Source organism: Nomia melanderi, chromosome 13, assembly GCF_051020985.1.
Source record: "Nomia melanderi isolate GNS246 chromosome 13, iyNomMela1, whole genome shotgun sequence".
Classification (NCBI taxonomy): domain Eukaryota; kingdom Metazoa; phylum Arthropoda; class Insecta; order Hymenoptera; family Halictidae; genus Nomia; species Nomia melanderi.
In genome coordinates, this window is record NC_135011.1 from 3609376 (window position 1) to 3632440 (window position 23065).

General features: G+C 32.3%; 8 protein-coding genes across 19 annotated transcripts; 4 read left to right on the forward strand and 4 right to left on the reverse strand.

Annotated features, from left to right (window-relative positions):
• Positions 1 to 36: 36 nt before the first annotated feature.
• LOC116431640 (uncharacterized) lies at positions 37 to 1844 on the reverse strand. Of its 7 annotated transcripts, none has more exons than XM_031987394.2 (5): positions 1693 to 1844; positions 1318 to 1337; positions 1033 to 1212; positions 641 to 917; positions 37 to 563 (listed from the first exon to the last, which is right to left on the reverse strand). In XM_031987394.2, the coding sequence occupies exons 3-5, from the start codon at positions 1176 to 1178 to the stop codon at positions 141 to 143; spliced, it is 846 nt and encodes a 281-aa protein (XP_031843254.2). In that variant the 5' UTR covers positions 1179 to 1212; positions 1318 to 1337; positions 1693 to 1844; the 3' UTR covers positions 37 to 140. The 7 variants fall into 7 exon arrangements, with proteins under 7 accessions (XP_031843254.2, XP_031843253.2, XP_031843251.2 ...); XM_031987393.2 differs by having other exon boundaries at positions 1033 to 1225; XM_031987391.2 differs by having other exon boundaries at positions 1033 to 1337.
• Pglym78 (phosphoglyceromutase 78) lies at positions 1729 to 3175 on the forward strand. The gene is made up of 3 exons (XM_031987389.2): positions 1729 to 1946; positions 2221 to 2718; positions 2787 to 3175. The coding sequence occupies exons 1-3, from the start codon at positions 1733 to 1735 to the stop codon at positions 2951 to 2953; spliced, it is 879 nt and encodes a 292-aa protein (XP_031843249.1). The 5' UTR covers positions 1729 to 1732; the 3' UTR covers positions 2954 to 3175.
• Positions 3176 to 3409: 234 nt separating this feature from the next.
• Positions 3410 to 6166, forward strand: LOC116431600 (ras-related protein Rab-24). The gene is made up of 4 exons (XM_031987273.2): positions 3410 to 3934; positions 4287 to 4375; positions 4467 to 4741; positions 4810 to 6166. The coding sequence occupies exons 1-4, from the start codon at positions 3821 to 3823 to the stop codon at positions 4926 to 4928; spliced, it is 597 nt and encodes a 198-aa protein (XP_031843133.1). The 5' UTR covers positions 3410 to 3820; the 3' UTR covers positions 4929 to 6166.
• LOC116431604 (mitochondrial S-adenosylmethionine carrier protein) lies at positions 4782 to 7833 on the reverse strand. The gene is made up of 8 exons (XM_076373061.1): positions 7699 to 7833; positions 7349 to 7437; positions 6680 to 6836; positions 6374 to 6483; positions 5978 to 6218; positions 5758 to 5896; positions 5441 to 5684; positions 4782 to 5363 (listed from the first exon to the last, which is right to left on the reverse strand). Exons 2-7 carry the CDS (start codon positions 7412 to 7414, stop codon positions 5573 to 5575), a joined length of 825 nt encoding a protein of 274 aa, XP_076229176.1. The 5' UTR covers positions 7415 to 7437; positions 7699 to 7833; the 3' UTR covers positions 4782 to 5363; positions 5441 to 5572.
• LOC116431595 (man(5)GlcNAc(2)-PP-dolichol translocation protein RFT1) lies at positions 7131 to 10619 on the forward strand. 4 transcript variants are annotated; one of them, XM_031987253.2, is made up of 9 exons: positions 7131 to 7419; positions 8037 to 8195; positions 8415 to 8617; positions 8699 to 8885; positions 8954 to 9238; positions 9296 to 9427; positions 9499 to 9630; positions 9696 to 10196; positions 10271 to 10619. In XM_031987253.2, the coding sequence occupies exons 1-9, from the start codon at positions 7366 to 7368 to the stop codon at positions 10427 to 10429; spliced, it is 1812 nt and encodes a 603-aa protein (XP_031843113.1). In that variant the 5' UTR covers positions 7131 to 7365; the 3' UTR covers positions 10430 to 10619. The 4 variants fall into 4 exon arrangements, with proteins under 4 accessions (XP_031843113.1, XP_031843114.1, XP_031843117.1 ...); XM_031987254.2 differs by lacking the exon at positions 7131 to 7419 and adding an exon at positions 7793 to 7964; XM_031987257.2 differs by lacking the exons at positions 7131 to 7419; positions 8037 to 8195 and adding an exon at positions 7827 to 8036.
• On the reverse strand, positions 10432 to 11654 carry Lamtor5 (Late endosomal/lysosomal adaptor, MAPK and MTOR activator 5). Its single transcript, XM_031987277.1, has 4 exons — positions 11449 to 11654; positions 11172 to 11233; positions 10956 to 11070; positions 10432 to 10785 (listed from the first exon to the last, which is right to left on the reverse strand). Exons 1-4 carry the CDS (start codon positions 11481 to 11483, stop codon positions 10722 to 10724), a joined length of 276 nt encoding a protein of 91 aa, XP_031843137.1. The 5' UTR covers positions 11484 to 11654; the 3' UTR covers positions 10432 to 10721.
• A 56-nt stretch (positions 11655 to 11710) lies between these two features.
• On the forward strand, positions 11711 to 20476 carry LOC116431593 (cytoplasmic aconitate hydratase). 2 transcript variants are annotated; one of them, XM_031987246.1, is made up of 16 exons: positions 11711 to 11744; positions 12223 to 12294; positions 12936 to 13028; positions 13108 to 13274; positions 13349 to 13494; positions 13757 to 14150; positions 14235 to 14406; positions 14505 to 14722; positions 17796 to 17955; positions 18141 to 18361; positions 18452 to 18608; positions 18669 to 18904; positions 18996 to 19132; positions 19219 to 19366; positions 19443 to 19609; positions 19766 to 20476. In XM_031987246.1, the coding sequence occupies exons 1-16, from the start codon at positions 11726 to 11728 to the stop codon at positions 20016 to 20018; spliced, it is 2760 nt and encodes a 919-aa protein (XP_031843106.1). In that variant the 5' UTR covers positions 11711 to 11725; the 3' UTR covers positions 20019 to 20476. The 2 variants fall into 2 exon arrangements, with proteins under 2 accessions (XP_031843106.1, XP_031843107.1); XM_031987247.1 differs by having other exon boundaries at positions 12223 to 12282.
• LOC116431599 (F-box/WD repeat-containing protein 4) lies at positions 20232 to 23001 on the reverse strand. Of its 2 annotated transcripts, XM_031987271.2 has the most exons (8): positions 22636 to 23001; positions 22009 to 22287; positions 21775 to 21925; positions 21516 to 21691; positions 21267 to 21395; positions 20932 to 21079; positions 20677 to 20853; positions 20232 to 20520 (listed from the first exon to the last, which is right to left on the reverse strand). In XM_031987271.2, the coding sequence occupies exons 1-7, from the start codon at positions 22833 to 22835 to the stop codon at positions 20677 to 20679; spliced, it is 1260 nt and encodes a 419-aa protein (XP_031843131.1). In that variant the 5' UTR covers positions 22836 to 23001; the 3' UTR covers positions 20232 to 20520. The 2 variants fall into 2 exon arrangements, with proteins under 2 accessions (XP_031843131.1, XP_031843132.1); XM_031987272.2 differs by having other exon boundaries at positions 20232 to 20853.
• Between the last annotated feature and the right edge of the window lie 64 nt (positions 23002 to 23065).

Sequence of the window (23065 nt, forward strand, 5' to 3'; positions counted from 1 at the left end):
CACTTAGAAATCATAATAAAAAGAATTACTATGATCTGATAATTTTTTAGTTTTTTTACTTTAGACATTGAATTACATTAAATATACGTTTTGATTGTTTACAAGAGTAGTTTGTACATTTGTATTATACAAAATGAGTGTCACTTTGTGCTAAATTGAGTTTCTAATAGTTTTAAAATATTATCTAGCTTCTCGTTAGTTTTTTGTTCCATTTCATTGATCCTTTTGATCATTCTTGTTTCCATATTATGTAACTTATTATCAATATAAGCTTTAATGTCCATATTAGATTCAATATGTTCATTGTCAGATTGTTCCACTTTATTCTCATGACTTTCTTCTGTACTGAGATTTTTTGATGAGTTCGAAATATTCTTGTAACATGACTGTACACCAATAGAAGCATTGTTCTCTTCATCATTAAAAGAAAGTTTAGTTAAGAAATGTTTTATGATTCCAAAATTGAAAACATCTGCATTTTTGGAGTCATTAATGGGTTCTGTTAAATAGAGCATTATACCATATATCCACATAACTGAATTTTTACTCTTTGTCTTTGTAAACTAAAACCAATATTTTACATTTAATAACTTATTTTTGAAAACCTTTCTATATTGTGTATTGCTTATAATCTATATACCTTTATACTAGCTTCAGAAGTAGGTGGAATGAATTTTTTTTCTGCCAAATAAACAGAATTGTCTTCAAACTCATCCACAAGTTCTGCGAATACTGTTGTCTCATACTCTCCAAATTGCTTAAAAAACTCTAAAACATAAGCTTCTGAAACTACAACAATACTGGATATTTTTTGGTGATTTGTTAACTTTATTTCCAACATACAAGGTTCATTAGAGGACTGAGTTGGTTGTAAAGATACACATGTTGATAATTTGACCATTGTATCAAAATTATCACTGTAAAAATATATTTCTTTTTTAACATCAAACGATTTGTACATAAAGTTTCGTTAATTTTAAGATAAGAAAATGTTAAAAATATTAATGTACTTTCAACATAAATGTTTATTACATTTCTTGCTCTTGAGAAGAAGGCGCCGTAGTGAAAATATCATGGAACTGTCTATTATTACTGATTTGCCAGTTACATGAAACTTGCAAAAAATCCTTGTTTAACTCTAAAGGATTATCAACTTTTTCATTGTTTGATAATTCCATTATACTAGTCTACCTTTTTTTGAATAAGTCTGACCTATTGATGAACACTAGAAGTATTTACTTATGCCATTTATTTACATAACATTATTTCCAAACAAATTATAAACACTCCTTGAATGGACTTGTTACTTCTACTTACATAGGTTATCCTGCTTATATCTATAGGCAAATAAGAAGATATTATATAAATACTTATTACATTAAATGTTTTAGGATTACGTGCATATAATCGATAGCAATCATTTATATTATAATTTATCAAATATTTGTACAATACTCGATTGATTTATAAATATTTTATTTTTCAGCGAAGCAAATATGCAATGAAAACTATCCGTGTGCTACAGTGGCGCGAAACATTGTAATACCTGAATAAACAAGGAAATAAGAAAATGGAAGTGCTAACATTCATAAATATATTTCAGTTAAGGAACTGTTTTTCAGAGGAAAAATAACTATGGCCCTGTAAAAAAGTATTATGCGTAATATAATCAATCAGCGATAGAATACGTACGTGCTAAATTTTAAATGATGCTTTCACGGTATCAAACGCGATGACAGGTGGTGGGGGCCTGTGGCTGAAACAGTTGTGCAAAAGCATCAAGCCCGGATTGTCGTTGCCGAATAGTACTTTTTCTTTAAGCAGTATTAACACTTGTAACAGAAAAATGTCGAAATATACAATTGTAATGGTACGCCATGGCGAGAGCGAATGGAACAAATTAAATTTGTTCTGTGGATGGTACGACGCTAATTTGTCCGACAAGGGTAAGTGTGGATTTCGAAAAGACAATTGTGAGAATCTTCAAGGGCAAAAGGTCAAGCTGTGGAGTAATCATAAAATGTTATATTCAAGAATTTTTACACGTATCATATATTAATACATTGTAGTATTATATGCATAAATTAATAAATAATTGTAAACATTTTTCTCGTCGTACGTGTATCAAAAATGTTTTTATAAATGTGTGTGCATCAGATGTATGATCACATTAACCTGTATACTTTATGATCAATATTTAATATTGAATATCTCTAACAGGTAAAAGTGAAGCAGTTTCTGCTGGTAAAGCAGTCAAAGATGCAGGATTAACTTTTGATGTTGCTCATACATCAGTGCTGACTAGAGCTCAAGAAACTCTAAAATCGATTCTTAAAGAATCTGGTCAAGAAAACATTCCTGTTCAGAAGACATGGCGTTTAAATGAGCGTCACTATGGTGGTCTAACTGGAATGAATAAAGCAGAAACGGCTGCAAAATATGGCGAAGAACAAGTACAGATTTGGAGGAGATCCTTCGATGTACCCCCTCCACCGATGGAACCAGATCATAAATATTATGATACAATAGTAAAAGATGCACGATATGCTGGTGAACTGAAGACAGAAGAATTTCCTAAATTTGAGTCCTTGAAGTTGACAATTGAAAGAACATTACCATATTGGAATAATACTATTATTCCACAACTGAAGGAAGGAAAGAAAATTATCATTGCTGCTCATGGAAACAGTTTACGTGGCATTGTGAAACATTTAGATCGTAAGCTTATATGTTCATTAAACACAAAGTAGATTTATAAGAATTATAATGCTAATAATTTCTTTCAGAAATGAGCAATGATCAAATCATGGGATTAAATTTGCCTACTGGTATTCCATTTATTTATGAATTAGATGAAAACTTTAAGCCTGTTGTATCTATGAAGTTCTTGGGTGATGAGGAAACTGTAAAAGCTGCAATTGCTGCAGTTGCTGCACAAGGAAAAGCTAAGTAAAGCTAAATAACCATGGAACAGAAACTTTATTGTTATTATAAAAGATATTAATTAGTTTCTAGCTTTATCATTATTGTGATATTTCATTTGAATTAGGAAAAAAGAACACTCAGCTATGTATACAGAATTTATGGGAGAAACAAACCAAGAAAAAGAAAATATTTATTTAAAACCATTATAAAGTATTATAACAGAAATATAAAAGTGCAGAGACAAATGAAATGTAATTATTTTTCCCGACATGCTTTAAAAGTAAAATATTAACATCTCATTTATTATAAAATTATTATGAAATTACGATAGAAAAGGAAACAAGAAGTTAAATTATTTTGCTTTTTCTAATATTATTTTAAAAAATACAAATTTATTTAACATTGAAAACTGTCTTTACAATATTATTTATTATATTATGCGCAATTGATGTTGGTCATCTTATTTACACATTCCCTCTGTTTTCTTAAGTGATTAGTCATTTCCGATCCTGTATTGAGATAAATTCAACATATCTAATGGTACACTCAAATTGCATAGAAGTACAATATTAGTAATTTCTCAATGTTAGAAATAAATTAATAAATTGACATATCAAGATACAGTTGAATTAAGTAATAATGCAAAATTCAGAATAAAAACCTAGAAAACTTTGAACGACATAAAATTAATTCTTCGACTGCCCGTTCTGTAAAAGAAGAGGACGCTAAAATCAATCTTGAATTTCTAGATCGGTAAGACAGTTTGTGTATTGTGACAGTTTATCCTCGTACAGCTCAGAAGTCTGTGATCTTCGTTTATTCCTCTACCTCATCGATAGCAATATTATGTCAAAATAATGCATTTTAGATTTTGAAAGCTCTAACATTGTAAATTATGAACCGCGTTGATTTGAAAGTTGTATTGTTGGGTGACGCAAGTGTAGGAAAAACAAGTCTCGTAAGACGTTACAAAAACGGAACGTTTACTGAAGAGATCTTTTATCAAGGAGTAAGTTATCTATAAAAAATATGTTTTACAGTAGATAATTTTTTGATTTCTACAAGCATTGATATATGATAAAAATTTTCATATTTTTTGGAGAGTAAATCAATGTAAAATGCATGAGTAATTAATTAAATATTTCCTTTCGCAAAAGATTTGTTTTCATAACGTATATTAGATTATAGAAAATTTCTGCCTTTAAATTTAATCTAAAAATCGTACTAATCTAGGCTATCTTGTTTTTCTTAGTCTGTGACATTGAAGGAATATTCTAAAGTAAAATTATTAAAATTTATGCAGAGAATCACCTAAGAGAAGTACATGTCAAAACAAATTAACTCAGTTCCACTTTCCTTAGACTATAGGCGCTGCGTATGTATCTAAAAAAATAGAGCACAATGACAAATCATTTATTATGGGAATATGGGATACGGCGGGTGGTGAAAGGTAAGCGTTTGTCATTAACTTATTAAAGTTGTACAAATACAATACAATATCTGTGGTTGTTAAAATACACATAAGCCTCATATTTGTGTAGGTACGATGCAATGACTAAAATATATTACCGTGGTGCGAAAGCTGCAGTAGTGTGTTATGATATAACAAACTTGAAGACCTTCCAAAGGGCAAAGTTTTGGATAAGAGAACTAAGAGTTATTGAAGATGCATGTAAAATATATATTTGTGCCACAAAAAAAGATTTGTTAGAGCTTGGTGCAATTGCAAATCCTGATATAGATGTTGTAGAAACATATGCTAAAGGTGTCCAAGCTAAATTCTTTACAACATCCAGTAAAACTGGAGAAAATGTTGGTAAGGATATATGTTAGATTTATATTGGTACTAAATCATGTTGTATGCTCATTAATTTATTTTTATAGATGAATTATTTAATGTAATTGCATATGACTTCATTGTTGACAATCCAAGTGTTCTAAATGAAAGAGAAGCAATTAATATAAGTACTGAGCCTGAGAAAAGATCTCATTGTTGTTCATAGACATAAGGAAATCAATATTAAGTATTGTTGCAATTCTTTTATGTCAGTACCTATTAACGACATGTTCGTGTATTATGTACTGAACTTTGATACATTATTACACAAGTAATAACATATAGTAAAAGTAAAGAAATCATTACTTTTAAATATTACTTGCAAATATATGTCCAGTTTCCTAGTATTGTATTCACTTCGTCAACGACGTTTGTATCTTTAAGATAAATGTTAATCCAATTTACCTTGTGCAATATATCTTGATATAATCTAAAAATGTAATTTCGAAATACAATATTTTTATTACTTAAAATATTTATAGTACATATTATTTTGAAATGAAGCAATGATGTTAGAACTGTGGAATGGTCTTATGTTTGTTCCATACTTTATTCAATGTTTTTGTTTGGCATAAGAAAATTTGAGACATTCACATTGACCCTAGAAAATTGCAATAATAAATATTATTACTTATATAAAAACAAACAATTGTAAACACTTCAATAGACGGTTCTTACTTTCATATTATGAAACTCATTCTTAATTATTGCTTCATTACATCTATTGCAATGTGCTTGGCTGTGCAATATCATCAATGTGCAAAGAACAATTAGTGCTGAGTCGATATTATTGCATACTTATTCACACCATTAGAGAGGTAGAACCGTTGTGCAAATTTCTCTAACTTTTTCATAAATAGCAAAAAATACAAATCCGTTAATCGTAAAGCCAGTCGTTCGGGGCAGAAAACCTGCAAAAAGTCTAAGAAATACAACAACAAAAATTATTATGTGAAAGAATATTGATACTCATAAAAAAATTATTGACTACATACCCTCTAACACCGTTTTTTCTATAAACATCCTTTAACATTACAGAAATTCTGGTCTCCTCTTTTTTTTCATTAGTATTTGATAACATTATTCTCGTTTTTGCAACGTCTAGGGGCGTTGTCATAACAGTAGTTATGGCCACTTCAAAATCATCATTTGCATAAATCCTTTGTTACATGTAACAGTCGTTACTCAATTACTTTTTTTTTCTTTTTTTTTTACCTGATACGGATCCGCAAATGGCACCTTCCATTGGCGTACAATCACGTTCTACGTGTCTTTTCCAACAAAGTTTAAAATATTCCCATAGTGGCATTTGAATTAAACCAAACGGCAAATCGCGAATAACAGTGCTCCCGTAACCGCGGTATAACGTTCTTAATTGTAACCTTTGTTCATCATGTATAAATGCTTGTTTTCTTTGTTTCATTACTTCTACTGGTACTCGAATTAAGCACGCGACCTGTAAGCAAAAGTCCCCCGCATTTAAATTATATAAATCGGTCAACGTTTTTTTAAAGAACCCGATTTTAGAAATGTTAAGGTATTTCAGAATTAAGTATTTAATTAATGTAATAAAATGATTAATTTGTTTAAAATTTTTATAATTTTATTTACCATTTCTCCTAATGCTGCGGCGGTCATATGTATTAATGTATGATACTGTTGAGGTATACGAGGTTGAAAGACATCTTTTATCCCTTCATAAGTCACAAAAAATATTGCAGCTGCAAACAATGCGTTTCTTAATGCTTTCAATAGAATATAAGAAATCAGAATGAGAATTTAATGAAGGATATTAAGAACAATTTGGTGAACAATAAACTGTTATGATATTACTGGTAAATAGAGACTGTCACATTCTGACAATCATTGAAAATGATTAAAATGCATGTAAAGTTTTATGACTTGATTGAAATTTACCTGATGGAGCGGATCCTACCATAACAGGACCTATTCCTTGATATAGTCGTTTATAACCACCAGATTTAATGAAACCATGTTGACTTTGTAAACGTGTTTTCAGTGTATCCAGAGGAAAAAATGTTAAGTCACAAATCGTTCCTGCAAGGGCACCTGACTGTTGCATATATAAAATTATTATTCACGAGTATTTGCATAGCAAATAAGTACTGATAATAATCACAAATTATTTAATGGTAACATTAAAGTATATCCACATTGGGTATAGCAATGTTCAATCCATTAATTACATAAAATAGTCATAAAAAATGTTTGAATATAAACTGTCCAAAGTAACCACAAAATTTGTTAACCTTATATAAAAATAGATGAGTACAATTGAATTATTCATTTTCATTTTAGTAATGTAAATTATCCTCTTTCATGTTACCTATCTTGAGCAACTCCTATTTTTGTAGTTCACCTATTCTCACACTATTTGAGACGTATTTCAAACGGCAAATTATAGATTAAAGTTTGTTTCAGAAGGAAATAAAAATTATAAGTAAAATTTCATTTTTATGTATAAAAGTAAACTGCAAATACAACGGGAATAATCGTACGATGTTATGAAGCGATTTAGGAGCAGTTATTATGTCATTAATCATAAATACAACTTCATAGACTTACTATAAGTGATGTAAGGAATGAATTTTTCATGTTTACGGTGTTCGCAGAATCTTGCTCGTGAAACATTTTTGGTTAGTACAACTTTTTTTCTAATGGATTAATATTTTTAGATATCAATGTTTGTACATCAAATGTAGTGATAAAACGTGTTAAACGTGTCACTGAATTAAATAAACTATTATAGTAACAGCTGTGATTACTAGAGTAGAACAATTTTTTGACAGTGTGACGATGAATTATTGAAAGCAATATTAAAGCGTTTATTTAAAAATTGTTACATTTTTCACCCACGTAACGAAATTACCACGTAAACACCAGGAACACGTGTAGTTTTTCAAAAACGTGATTACATTACTTCGATGATTGTCTGCTTTCGGCTGTTCCTCCTGTTGTCGTCTGCTAGCGGACCTAACCTAACCCTCTACATTTTGAAGGACTATCGTCCTTAAGGTTAGGATAAGCTTTTCGTTTTGAGGGCGCTTTTCCACTAGACTAAATAGATGAAACGTGATAGAGAATCGCTAGGTATCTATGACATATATATATACATAGAAAATCGCGACACAATTACGTCATGAAAGCTGTTAGATGCAGTATGAGGAAATTCTTGGCTTTTGTATATGCTGCATTTCAATCAATCGGGATCACGAATGGAATTTTGAAGAAAATGATTGACTCGATGTTTTAGGTATTATTCAAGTGTTCACATAACCTTGAAATTTCATTGACACCCCTTTGGGCGGGAATCTCGAAAGATTTTTATACTTTTGCTTGGTCGCCCATAAAAATGTCTCAAAACATTTTGAAAAGCAGCTTGGAAAATGCTTCCTTCAATATTATATTTCAGGTATTTTGCCAACGTAGCAAATCGTATCACACTTATTGTACCAACATAACACATTATTTCATGATGATTGTCATTTCGAATACAATAAAAAAATTTATATTACATTTATTCATCATTTAAATTATGTCAATTTCTTTTCATCAATTATTTTCTAAAAATGATATATTTTCAGGAATCTAAGCTACCATCCGAAAATCAATTATAATGATTTTTTTGTAGATACTATGTCGTGGTGTTACGTTTGTTTTGAATGCATTTGTTGTTCGACATGTTGGTCAAGCAGTTCTGGGTGTTATAAATGTGAGGCTCCTCTTATTGGAGTCGATGATCTTGTTCTTGTCTAGAGAACCATTTATGAAAGCATGCTTAACTAATACAGCAGAACATAATTGGGCACAAGTTGTTAATCTGTTGTGGATGACGTTAGTTTTTGAAAACAATTTGTTATAAAACAAATGATGTCTTAAATTTGATGAAGAAACTATCTTGAAGTCTTATTACAGGGTTCCTATATGTTGTATAATGTCTATAATATTTGGATACATTTGGCTCTTTGTTTTATCAGCATCTGAAGCATTACCAGCATATTACACATTTGCAGTTTGGGCAGTCGCTCTGTCTTGTGTCATTGAATTGTCATCTTTGATTGTTCAATTGGTTGCTAGTGCATTTTTATTTGTTAGATTGAAAGTACGAGTTTTCACTAAAACTATTTTTATTAGTTTAGAATACTTTGATGTGACTGTTTAATATTTCAGATTATTCTTGATACTATCATGATTGCTATTCGTACTTTAACATTTGTTCCATTAATACTTTACAATCCAGACAATGCATTATTTGCATTTGGAGTAGCTCAATTAGTTGCGGCTATCTTTTATACTACTAGTCACTATGGATATTTCCATTATTATATCAAAAGAATAAATAAATGTAAGTTGAAGCGCAGAATGTCACTGAAAGATAATAGTGATGAGTATGTTGTTAGAGAATTTCCATTTCAAGCAATAATTGATTTTTTACCTGGACAACTGGATAATAAAGTGCGTATTAAAATTTCTCTTCCTTATACTTTGAATATGTAGCCATCTATCTTTCAGGAATCATATTTAGATAAAAAATTGTCTGTTTTAACATGGAGTTTCTTTAGACAAGGAATTTTAAAGCAAATTTTGACAGAGGGAGAGAGATTAATTATGACAGTAATGCCAGTATTAACATTTACTGAACAGGTACTTAGTATTAAATCACTATTTAGTTATAAATTTTTTCGAACATTAATTTTGTTCTCTTATTTACACAGGGAACATACGAAATTGTAAATAATTTAGGTTCTTTAGCAGCAAGATTTATTTTCCGTCCAATAGAAGAAAGTGGGTACTTTTATTTCACCCAAATGATTAAACGGGATAAATCAATCAATGATCAGAATCCTGTAGGTATTAAATGAGAAATTTAAGTGCAATATAAATTTATTTAAAATATATATATATATTTTAGGTAAAAATTCAGGAAAGTGTAAATGTTCTTACACATTTATGTTCAGCTGTTACATCTATCGGTCTAGTTGTATTAGTATTTGGACAATCATATTCAAGCACTCTGTTATGGTTATATGGAGGTGCAAAATTAACTTCACATCTGCCTATACTCTTGATGCGAGCACACTGTCTAGCCATTTTACTTTTGGGCATAAATGGTGTAACAGAGTGTTATACTAATGCTACGGCTGATAGTGCAACTATAAACAAGAGCAACTTAATCATGATTTATGAATCAATTGCGTTTCTGGGTGCATCATATTTGTTTGCTATTTGGTTTGGACCAGTTGGTTTTATTCTTGGGAATTGCGTGAACATGAGCTTAAGGATTTTGCATTCTACTATCTTCATTAACAGGAGATATAACGACACGATATACCGTCCATTACGAGGATTAGTGCCAAAGCCTATGTTCTCTGCTTCTCTTCTTGTAGCAGCCTTAGTCACCAATGTGTCTCATGTAAAAGAATTGTCTTTTATCTTTCATAGATCATCCTAAATTATGGACTACAATTCACTGTTTCTTTGTTCCAGGCTTACTTCTTTCCTGATGAGAAAGTTTTGCATCTAATTATTGGAGTAATCATGTTCATAATTGTACTGATATCATGGATTTATGAGCATCACGATCTAATCAGGCTTGGCACAAACAAGTGGTATGAAAGAAGAAATAGGCACAAGAAGAGTGACTGACCTTAACTTTGTTAATAATGTTGGTTTATTTATTGCATACAAAATTATCTACAAGGGTACTGCGATGTGGACATTATGTAAATTTTCTAAAATCCAATAATCATGTATTTTCTATACTGTTATGATTCAAGTTAAGCAAGTGCGAATCCCCCTATCTCAACGAAATTACATTAAAATTATTTTACTCAGAGTTTCTATACATGTATTTTGTACAATTAACAAGATAATTCTAAACATAATGAGATTTAGCTTAAATATACCAGTATTACTAGTTTGAATAACAATAATTATTTTATATAGAGACGTCCTTATAAATTGCACCTACCACAGGACCTTGGCGTTGTATAAGGCATTTCCTATAAAATTAATTACAATGTCCTTTTGTATTCCTACTTCAGTACAACTTGTAAGAACTTGTTCAGTTTCACAATTGTTTTAATAAATTCTTGGTTAGTTATTTAAACTCTCATGTTTAATTTTCATTAATGCAGTATAACTATTAAATTATATAAACTTTTTATATTACCTGTTATCATTCTGAAGGGCTATGACAGCAGTCGGTGAGTCTGCCTCTAATTTTGCAACTTGATCTGCAATAGCTGCAATTATACCTGCACTTTCCGTGGATGCATTTCCTTTAGCTTAAACAGAAATTATAGTACTTTTATTAGTTAATTATTATTTATAGTAGTGCCATTGCTGTTTATTACTCATAACATCAAATACACTTAAAAGGAAATACCTCCTAGGCATAATCCTGTATGATCGGCCAAAATACAACCGATAATACCATCCATATTATTTCTAGAAAAAAATTAATATTATTCAATTGTCAAGGTTAAGTGAATACGTACATATTTTTTGTTTACATACGAACAAATAAAAAATTAATTTTATAATGGAATGTTAATTGCAACATGATTGTTTGTAAAAAATTCCATTGTATACAGGATGTAAACATTGTCTTGTGTACTCTTTCTTTGGAATATACAATACAGATTTCTTTATGTTCAACTTACACGTCGTCCAACGTTTTTTCCAAACTTCTTTCCATTTTTTCCAATTAATTTTGTAACCCCAATCCCTTTAAACTAACAGTGTATTATTAAGATATTCACCACACACCAATAAATTTACCAAGCGATTCTGCAACAGGTATAATCGAATGATTCGATGTATCGTATTCCATTACAAATTCTTTATCGATAGTACCTATGTACAGGGTGTCATGAAAAGATATTAAAATATTACAATAATATATAAATAGCAATTTTTCGTTTTTACTTAAAAAATAAAATGTTAGTAAACTATAGTGGTAAGAAAAACTAAAATACAACGTGAAAACATTTTTAACTATTTTATTCGTAAAAATTTTATTTACAATGAAAACTTTCAAATAAAAATTCATATATTTGTATCTAAATAATATAAAACTCGAGTCTTTAGAAAAAAAACATAATAATTACGACAAGACAAATAATATAAATGTAATTCTTGAATAAAGCATTGTTTTTACAAAATCTATTGTAAAAGATGCTTCTTGGTATAATTTAATCGTACACAATGATATTTAAAAATTGCTTGTTCTCATGCCAAAATGAAATTGCAAACGTATGGAAACGTTTATACATTTACCATTATATACATATCTTATGTCTGTAAAAAAGGAATTGGAATATATTTTTGATCTTGATTTTGTATTGTTTATTATTTTTGTTTAGAAATAAGGAAAAGATAAAAAATTTCTCACTATAAAGAATTCGTAAAATGGTTGTTTGTATCACCCTATATAGATAATATTCGCTTCGCAAGCAAACTGGTCGACGTGACTCGTACAGTAACAATCATGGCTGGTAAGTACGAAGGTCTGTGTTTGTTTCTTCCCAATTATTTAAAGAAAAATAGCGAGTACAAGTAAAAATGATGCGCCTTATTGTCAAGTAATGCCCTTAATTTAACTTTACCTCGCAAAAAAAATAAATGTACCATCCTGTGACTTGTGTTACAATATTTGCATAATATTATGCTTGATGTCCCAATTTAAGGACAGGTACCGGATAAAAGAACTTTTTGAATTTTGTATTTTTACGTTGTTTTGTTTTATGACAACACGTCAGAATACTGCATTTGGCATTGTTTTACTACGTAGTTTTAAAAGTACTAATTTTTAAATGGAAATACAACGTGACATCGATCATAATACAGTTATGACACCTGTTACATTTGACAACTGCATTATGCAAGTATTTTCCACGTGTTTAAATTATTTTATTTGTTTTTCAAATGTTTGCACGAAGTATAAATTATTAGATGTGCGTTTCATTTCGTTTTGAATTAATTTCATTCATACAATTAATTGAATTTGCACTCATTTAATAAAATACCTCAAAGTTTGTTTGTTAAATGTTCAATTTATTCCATACTGCATGTTTTATATTGTATTGATTTCGAAATATAAAAATACATAAGTTTTAATTAGTTTTCTAATCGTTTTTCTTATTTTTAGAAGAAAACCCATATAATCACCTGCTCAAATCCATTACAATTGAATCTAAAGAATACAAGTATTATGACATCAGCAGCTTTGGAACAAAATATGGTATGTGCATGTAAATTAATACATATATTATTTAATATCATAAGAATTATTTAATTAATGAGATCAATGATCTGTATAGACAGGTTACCTTTTTCCATTAGAGTACTTCTGGAAAGTGCAATTAGGAATTGTGACAATTTTCAAGTGAAAACCACTGATGTTGAAAAAATCTTAGATTGGGAAGTAAATCAAGCTTCAGATGATGGCGTAGAAATATCATTCAAACCTGCCAGGGTGATATTACAGGTACATGAAAAATAATAATTTAATTGTATGTAACAAGTAATTTCACAAGTTATTTAATGCATGTACGTAATTAGGATTTTACAGGGGTGCCAGCAGTGGTGGACTTTGCTTCTATGAGAGATGCTGTTAAAAGATTGGGCGGTGATCCAAATAAGATAAATCCTATTTGTCCATCGGATCTTGTTATTGATCATTCGATACAAGTTGATTATATCAGAAGGTATATTATAATTATCATCACAGTATATATCCTCTAACTAGTGTTAAATAGAAAAACATTTACCGAATCATAGAAAAACTTATCAAAGCAGATTTCTTATTTTATATAACATAAAGTTATTGCATAATAGGGCTTAAGTTCAAAATAATTGTCTGACATTAAAATGAGTGAAATGATAGTGTGGCAACATTTAATACACTGATAATAGTCATATTGAGCAAGTAAGATAACAGTCTTGATAATGATATCATTCTGTTTCCAGCAATGATGCTTTGAAAAAAAATGAAGAACTTGAATTTGAAAGGAACAAAGAACGATTTATGTTCTTGAAATGGGGAGCCAAAGCATTCAAAAATATGTTAATTGTTCCACCGGGTAGTGGTATAGTGCATCAAGTGAATTTAGAATACTTAGCTAGAGTCGTATTTGACACAGATACTTTGCTTTACCCTGATAGCGTAGTCGGAACAGACTCTCATACGACTATGATTAATGGTCTTGGTGTACTTGGTTGGGGTGTGGGAGGAATTGAAGCAGAGGCTGTTATGTTAGGGCAAGCGATATCTATGCTACTACCACAAGTTGTAGGATATAGATTGGAGGGTGTTTTGAATCAGTATGTTACTTCAACAGATCTTGTTCTTACAATTACAAAGGTACGAAATATTGTCCAAAAATTGTTATTACTATTGCGTAACATACATTGCCCTTTATACAGTATTAATTCTATTGATTCGCAGAATTTACGTCAAATTGGAGTAGTCGGAAAGTTCGTAGAATTTTTTGGTCCTGGTGTATCTCAACTGAGCATCGCAGATCGTGCGACCATATCAAATATGTGTCCAGAATATGGTGCTACAGTTGGATTCTTCCCAGTTGATCAGCAGAGTTTAACATATCTGAGACAAACAGGTAAATACACTCTTAAAATACTCAAAATTATGATTCACTAGAAACTGCTGTTCAAAAAAACGCACTTGGTCAACTATATTCATGGAATTATTTTATAGGAAGATCTGAAGAACACATTGACAGGATCGAAAAATATCTTACCGCCATACGTATGTTGAGAGATTATGATTCCGGAAACCAAGACCCTATCTTCTCCAAAGTAGTTACTTTGGATCTAGCAACCATCGTGTCCAGCGTCAGTGGTCCAAAAAGACCTCACGACCGCATCTCCGTCGCAGACATGAAAATAGACTTCAGGAACTGTCTTACTAATAAGGTAAGAATAAAAATATCACTGCAACATTTCTTCGCTGTAGAAAACTAATTTGTCCCGACACATACCATCCGTTAACAAAAGTAATGTATAAACGTGTAACTATTCGAGAATCATGAAAGTGTAGAATGAGAGCAGATGATGAGTCAGTACATGTATGGGACAAACATAACCCAGTGACGATTAATCATTACCGTCAAACGGGATCACGTTTATCCCATGTTGCACTTCAATGGTGTCACAGTGACGCAGTGTTTCGTTTATGTCAGAGCTTCGAGTGTTGTTCGTGGTTCCAAAGAGCAGTAGACGAAGATGAGAGAATCCCAGGTAACTACTGCTGTGATATGAACCTCGAATGATGACACATCACAGCAAGAGTTCCTCCGGACTCTCGCATCTCTTCCAGAAGCAGTCGGTGTGCATTTTAAGTGTAATCACTGTCCCGCTATTGCAAAGATGAAAACGAGAATTACCTTCTTGGCGGAGCTGGTGACACGAGTCGATGGTATGTCGCGTACATTTTGCCTTGCTGATCTAGCTTTATGATCCTCCGATTTACCATACAGTTAGATCACCAAAGAAAAATGTACAGGACGTTCTAGCGAACAGTTGGAACTCCTCACGATACACGATGATCAGTCTTGCCATCAGGGACGAGTATTTCGATCTAGTCACGACTTTGATCCAGCGTTTCACTAGACGAATACTTCGTCGATGGTAACAAGACCACAGTTGTCGGCAGTCGTAGAAAGAAACTGGTCGGGTATCGATGAACAGTGGAGCAGACATTGGATGAATCCTACCCGGTGAGGCTATTATTCCAACCACACCGAACAGGATGTCATCCGACAGCAGCCTTTATTATTTTCCGTGACCAAGTTCCTCGACCAAGCTGGATATTTCAGGATGTAACTGACGCGTCCGTAGAAACTATTGTACCAGAGTATCTAAATTGTTAATATGAAACAAATCAACTGTACGAGCAAGAGCAGTACTTGAAATCAACTCTAAAATGTAGAGAGTCGCACGACAAGGACTGTGATCACCGACACCACTGTTAATTGCATACTGATGACCTTCCTCGCTGGTCAGGCCATTTATACATGTTCAAGGCGTCCCCACCCTTCGTCCAAGTGGTGCGGCCTGTTCTTACCACCTTGGTGAACGTTCCATGAATTTCCTGCCTTCGATATATTTCAAATAGAGAAGATCTCTTTCTTCGCTCTATGAGTCGAATGAAATAACAATATTCAATTGTTCATCGTAATAGATTCATTAAAATGAAATATCTTTCAATCTATTTAAGGTGGCATCTATAAAGTTAACAAATTGAATATTTTTATTTCTTTGTTTAGGATGGACTTTTTGGAATATTTTGTGTTTAACACTGTACGGTTGATGTGACAAATTTTAATGGTACACGGTTCACGAAAATTTAAGGGCTGTTACGTTTTAACGACCAAGTGGAGCGGCGCATTGTATCAGATTGTAAACAGAAGTCGTGTGAACGTGATGCAGCAACAATTAGCGGCGGTGATTTTAAAAACAAGGGACCGATCGATTTCTATTGAAAGATGTTCAACACCGGAATCGCGTTACTGTGCTATCACAGCAGGAACATTTGCTGAAAGCTCGTTCACGCGAATCATAGAGACCTCGCGTTTCTCTCGTGTGAAATTCGAGGAACGTTCCTACAGAGTATTAAAAGTTAGAAATTACATTTGACGAGAAACGTAAGAGTGATCGTTATTATTTCAAAAATATAAAACGTACGAAAATCTTTCGACCTCTCGTGTTATCATTTTACTTTTAGCAAGGAAAACTGTCACTCAACTTCTTAAATTATCTCATAATTTCATTTCAGAATTGGCATACTTAATTACAAGTTCGCAATTGAATACAGTTATATAAACGAATGATTTTTAGAAATGGTCCAAGTAAACAGAGAAAGGAATCAATTATGGATCGTGTAAATTAAATAGTTTTATATACGTACCAACCATCGATCGATGACGAATTTAACGAAGAAAGCGAGTGACTGACTTCGATTAAACCACGAACGTCGCCTGACCTCGCTTGAAATTGCTGATACGACAGCGGTTCGTTTTGCGAACCTCCACAGATTTTGTTGCAAACCGTCGTTTTACGTGTAGCTATTCCTTCTGTTTCGTATTGCAGCGATCGGTGTTACTTATAGCGATACCGTATCGTTTCTGAATATTTTCTATTCGGAAATTCTATATAATCATTTTTGCAATTATAAGTTGCAAATTTCTTTCCGAATATTTTTACACGACTTCTGTGAACCGTTCGATTATTGTCCCGGCGAGCCTTCTATACACTTGGTACTTTCGCATTGTAGTCAGTTACTAAATCAAAAGGACAGGAATAACAACAGTGTTTGATACCTGTGTAAACAGTGAGAACAACCTTCAGCGGTAGGAGAAGCCTTTGCGATGACATCGACCGTCTTAATTGTCCAAAACAATACACGCAGGTCAAGGGATAGGCCTTAGAAATTTTGGCACCGACGCCGATCGGTTTACCTACCTCGAACGTAATTACTGTACCCTAGCCATCCAGTAACCTTTTCTTTTAGCACTGACAATTTTTAGACTCTACTATACTGCACATTTTTTAAATTATATATATTATATATATAAGTAGAACTTAGTAGAAATATTATATAAAATAAATATTTAAATAACTGTTGAAAAGACGTCGTCGCTTTTGCGCTATTAGTACTGTATGTCGAAATAAGCTTAGAACTGCTGGTTTAATACACGAGAGTGCTTCTTCAGCGAATCATTCGTTGGACAATGAATCGTAGATTCAAGAGTCATTGACACTTTGAGGTCGATAAACTTTCTGATTGTCAAAGAATTCGAGCATCTGATATGTAACAGTATATTTAATAGCGGAACTTAAAAAGAAACAGAAAATATTTTTTATTTTTTCTTTTGTAAATGGTTTTTTATACTGTTCATATGCGAGTATTTTTTAATCTTTATTTTATACAAGATTCAAACATACTGTATAGAATGGACACATTTCTAAGCACCACTTTTATTTTCAGGTAGGATTTAAGGGATATGGCTTAAGCGCTGAAAAAATAGATGCCGTGGGTATGTTTGAATATGAGGGTAAGGATTACAAGCTGAGGCACGGATCCGTAGTCATTGCCGCAATCACTAGCTGTACTAACACTAGTAATCCTAGCGTTATGCTAGGAGCAGGTAAACAACTATCAAGAGTAACTATTAATAGAAACTGTATTTTCTTTTTAATTTATATAATTTATTTCTATGAATGATAATTCTGTTTTCATTTTTCAATGGAATATCTCATTTAAATTATATATTTATCTATAAAAGAAATGCAGTATTTTAAAATAATAATACGAATATCATCAAACTTTCAGGTCTCCTGGCAAAAAATGCCGTTGAAGCTGGCTTAACTGTCGCGCCTTACATAAAAACATCCCTGTCTCCGGGTTCAGGTGTGGTCACTTATTATCTGGAAGAGAGCGGGGTAGTTCCATACCTGACGATACTGGGATTCGACATTGTCGGTTATGGGTGTATGACTTGTATAGGTAATAGCGGTCCCCTCCCTGACGTTATCGTTGAAACCATTGAGAAAGTAAGAAGTTGGAAATAGTGTATTTCTTTTCTACTATGCTATTTTTCTGAATTTCTCATTGTTAAATATTTTTCTCCTCCGTTGAACTAGAATGAACTCGTGTGTTGCGGTGTACTTTCCGGTAACCGTAATTTCGAGGGTAGGATTCATCCCAATACAAGGGCAAATTATTTAGCGTCACCGCTTTTGGTAATCGCTTACGCCATCGCCGGCACAGTGGACATAGACTTTGAAAAGGAGCCATTAGGTAAATAGATATAAATCACATGAGTCACTATAGATTTCAAACGACTTCGACAATTTTCAGGTCGTCGAGCGGATGGCAGTCCAATATATCTTCAAGATATTTGGCCTACTAGAGCCGACATTCAAGCGGTAGAACAAAAATATGTGATTCCAGCTATGTTTAAGGAAGTTTATGGTAAAATAGAGAAAGGTAGCTCCAACTGGGCGAATTTGGAAGCGTCTGACGCTGAATTGTATCCGTGGGATCCGACTTCAACGTATATTAAGAATCCACCGTACTTTGATGAACTGAAAAAGGTATTTTATAGAGACCCCTAAATTTGATTTATAGATGCCAGCTTTACATTGTCTTTTTTCTCTTTACTGATATTATTTTACATACGTGTAGGAACTACCGAAAATCAAACCAATAAAAAAAGCGACCGTTCTTCTAAATCTTGGCGATTCTGTTACAACTGATCATATTAGTCCGGCTGGTAGCATTGCCCGTAACTCTCCAGCAGCGCGATACCTTGCGAATCATGGGTACGTTTCAGTTACAATTAATTTTTATGTTATTATTCGTTGTAACGCATGTTAAGGCTTATTATAATTCAGATCGTGACTTTCAGATTAACGCCAAAGGAATTCAATTCTTATGGCTCGCGTAGAGGTAATGACGCTGTCATGGCTCGAGGTACTTTTGCCAACATTCGTTTGGTAAATAAATTCATCGGTAAACCCGGACCACGTACGATTTACATTCCTACAAATGAAGAGGTTCGTCATATATTTGTTGGCAAGTAAAGTTTCATGTATGCAATATGTATTTATACAATTTTTATTTAATTTACAGATGGACGTTTACGATGCTGCTGAAAAATATGCGAAAGATCAAACACCTTTAATTATTCTTGTCGGCAAAGAATACGGATCCGGATCTTCCAGGGATTGGGCTGCGAAAGGTCCTTATCTGCTTGGAATTAGAGCTGTTATAGCTGAGTCTTACGAAAGAATACACAGGTAAACATTTTTGAAAATATGAATATGAAATATTAAATGTAGAATTTATGTATAATTCTCGTTAGAGTTTATTTCCGCGATGAAATGGATGTTGAAACGTAGAACTTTCTAGGAGGTACTTGAAAATATTTTATTGCTATCCCTGTAATTTTCCAGGTCAAATTTGATAGGTATGGGTATTGTTCCGCTCCAATACTTACCTGGACAAAATGCAGAGTCCTTAGGACTGACTGGCCTTGAGTCATACGATATTCCAATCCCTGAAGATTGTCAACCTGGCCAGAAGATTACCGTTACGATAGATAACGGAAAGAAATTCGAAGTAATTGTACGATTCGACACCGAAGTAGACTTAACGTACTTCAAACATGGTGGTATTTTAAACTACATGATTAGGAAAATGCTTTGATAGACATTGGATAGCAGATCAAATCTGAATTATTATATCGCAAAATGTTACTTAACACAATACTTAACTCTGGGGTTTGGACTGGCAACATAGGAATGTCTGAATGTATCCATATCCTTTATACATAGTAAAATATGTGAATTATAACGAATACGACATTGCTTTTTTTTTTATTACGGAACATATAATAGGTAACGGAACAACAACGATCAATTACATTGGACACGTATATTTATTTTTGAGCAGTACAAATTCTTTTAAACGAAACAGTTGTACATTTTGACGTCTTATAGGAGAATGTTCAAAGTCGTCCTAGCAGTTCGATATTCGTTACGAATTTACAGAATAAATAATGTTTATGTTTCGGTCGAGTGAAGTTTTTTTTAAATATTTTTTAGTCATCTTTTAAATAATCCGTGGGAATACTTGTTGACATAATAAAGTATTTATAAATTGTTCCACTGTGATTCACTTTTTAACCTAGAACTGAATCTTCTGGAAACTTCAAATTATAAAATATCTCAGTTTACGTGAATCTTTATGATCTATTAGAAGGATTCGCCAGGAATTTTAAAACTCTGACTCTTTTGTACAATACCAAGGTTATCCCTAAAGATTTTGAATTTATAATCGTTTGTATAATACAATTTGTGCTCACCTAATGTGTCCTTATTGGATCGTATCTAAGAATTTCTCTGTAATTATTTTGTTTGTATGAATATCCTGAGAATGTAAGTTCAACTACATGCTGATCTGTGGCTCCATATAAATGAGAACTGTCAAAGCTCAAACAATAAACAGGGCTTGACATTCTATTAAGACTCAGAAAATATAGCTACAAGGAAAATAGAAATATTGTATGTTATCCAAAAAATATTAATGAATATTATTTAAAAAATATTCATGCACTGACCTGTACATAGCTTTTTTGCCTTTGATCCCATAAAACAGCTTTGCAATTAGATTGAGTTCCAGTGATCATCGTATTGTAATAATCCGATGATATACAATATACAGTTGCATCTGTTGGGTCTCCCCATGCACTTACGCATGTGCCAGTTCTGAAGAAAGAATAAACTCGACTTCAAAAATATGTTCATAAGTATGCGATTCCTTATTAACCCTTATCACTCTAGGAATATCGTAGAATAATTGTCAGTTGCTCCAAATAAATTTTGTTTATTTCAAAGAGGAAATTTAGTTATGGAGTGATAAAAATTAAGTTATAAAATTCGGTCATTGCATTACCGTAAGTCCCATTTTCGAATGTAAGTGTCATATCCACAAGTAAGCAAAATTTGTGGATTATCCCAGACCATATCTAATATTCCTGCTCCTCTTCTGCATTCATGTTTTAATATATCGCATTCACTGTAACTAAAATGTTTTTATTATGTCATTGAATCTCTCATGTCTCTGAAAATATATAAAACGCATTCATATATTACACAGAATATTAATAGCTTTTTATTATATTAAATGTAAATTCTAACATACCTTTCAATATCGAAAATATGTAGAGGTACTCTAGTAGTAGAGTATCGGTATCCAGCTGCGCCTACAGCAAATTTTTTACCTGTTGGGTTTGCAGAAAGGGACCATACCTTATCTGCAATATTTAATGTTGTTAACGGTACATCCCGAATTCTTTGTCCTACAGGTCCTCTCCAAACCTAGATTCATTCATTCAACTTAATATCGAATTAAAAAATTAATAACTGAAGCTTGTTATATGGATTTATATTGTCTGAATTACCTTCACGATTCCATCTTCGGAACCAGATAGAATTATATTACGGGTCTCGTCTATTGCATTTACATCACAAGTATGTGCTATAGCAAGACAACAGTAAAAGTCTATAGTTTCACTATATCTTGACTTTGTCCAAAATTGTATACTACCATTGCTGAGAAAGTTTATTAGTCTTATAAGAATCAAATGTCGAATTTGATCACTGTCATTTTTGTCAGTGATTTATACATTCAATACCTGTGACCAGTAATGATGCAACCATTCCTAACAATAAACTTGCATATATCACTCCCAACAATATCTCTAACTACAATAAGATTATTCTCTGGGAAAGTCTCCGTGCGTTTAAAACCACACAACTGATTCCCACCGCTCCACCATAATACATCGCTAGTTAGTTGCACCCATGGCATAAGCTTCGTTTTTTGTGAGAAAAGGACTTTTTTCTCATATCTACCGTACTGCCAGTTGTGTGAAACATGCCACTTTGTGCGCAAACATAATAGTGGATTACACCTACAATTCATCAATAATTTTCATGATGTAATAGTAAATACAATTATAAAATAGGTATTTTGATACTGTAAGCTACTTAAATAGAAAAATAATTTCATTCGATAAATTTTTATTTGATTAATTACACAACTGTATAGGAAACATGAAACAACTAAAAATTACTTGAAGCTTTTTGAATTTTTAATCATGTATTAATTTATATGCACAATATCTTGTAAATTAACATACATCAGAATTTATAAGATACACAAGTGCATGGAAATGAAGAGATGTCATAAAAAGGAATTAGAAATTTCATGAAAGTTTGAATATAGTTGTCAAAAGCAGAACAACTATAACCTAACAAACCTTTCTCGAAACTTTCTTGTTGATTGGTTCGTCACGATCGGCTGTTTACTTTTCTTGACCCAAAGTGTTTCTCCTCGTATAATGTCGTAAAATCGTGTACACACTTCACTGAGTCGTACCAAATCGAATGCATGACAGTAATTGAAAATTAAGACTAGAACGTCAAATGGCAAGGTGTCCAAACGCCACGCATCTGTCATTTTTGTTGAACCAGTCACGTGATGACCGCGAAACAACAGCTGTTGAAGTTTAATGTTACGCAAAATGCAATAAACAAATCATTTTTCCTTCACAAATGACTAAAACTAATTGATTTTTAAATAGACACGTTGTTCGCGAGCGCGTTCGCGTCCGCGTCGAGGTTAGTCGTTACTTCAGTTTTCGACTTTGCGTTTCACGCTTGGACCCTACGACTTTTTACAGTGATAGG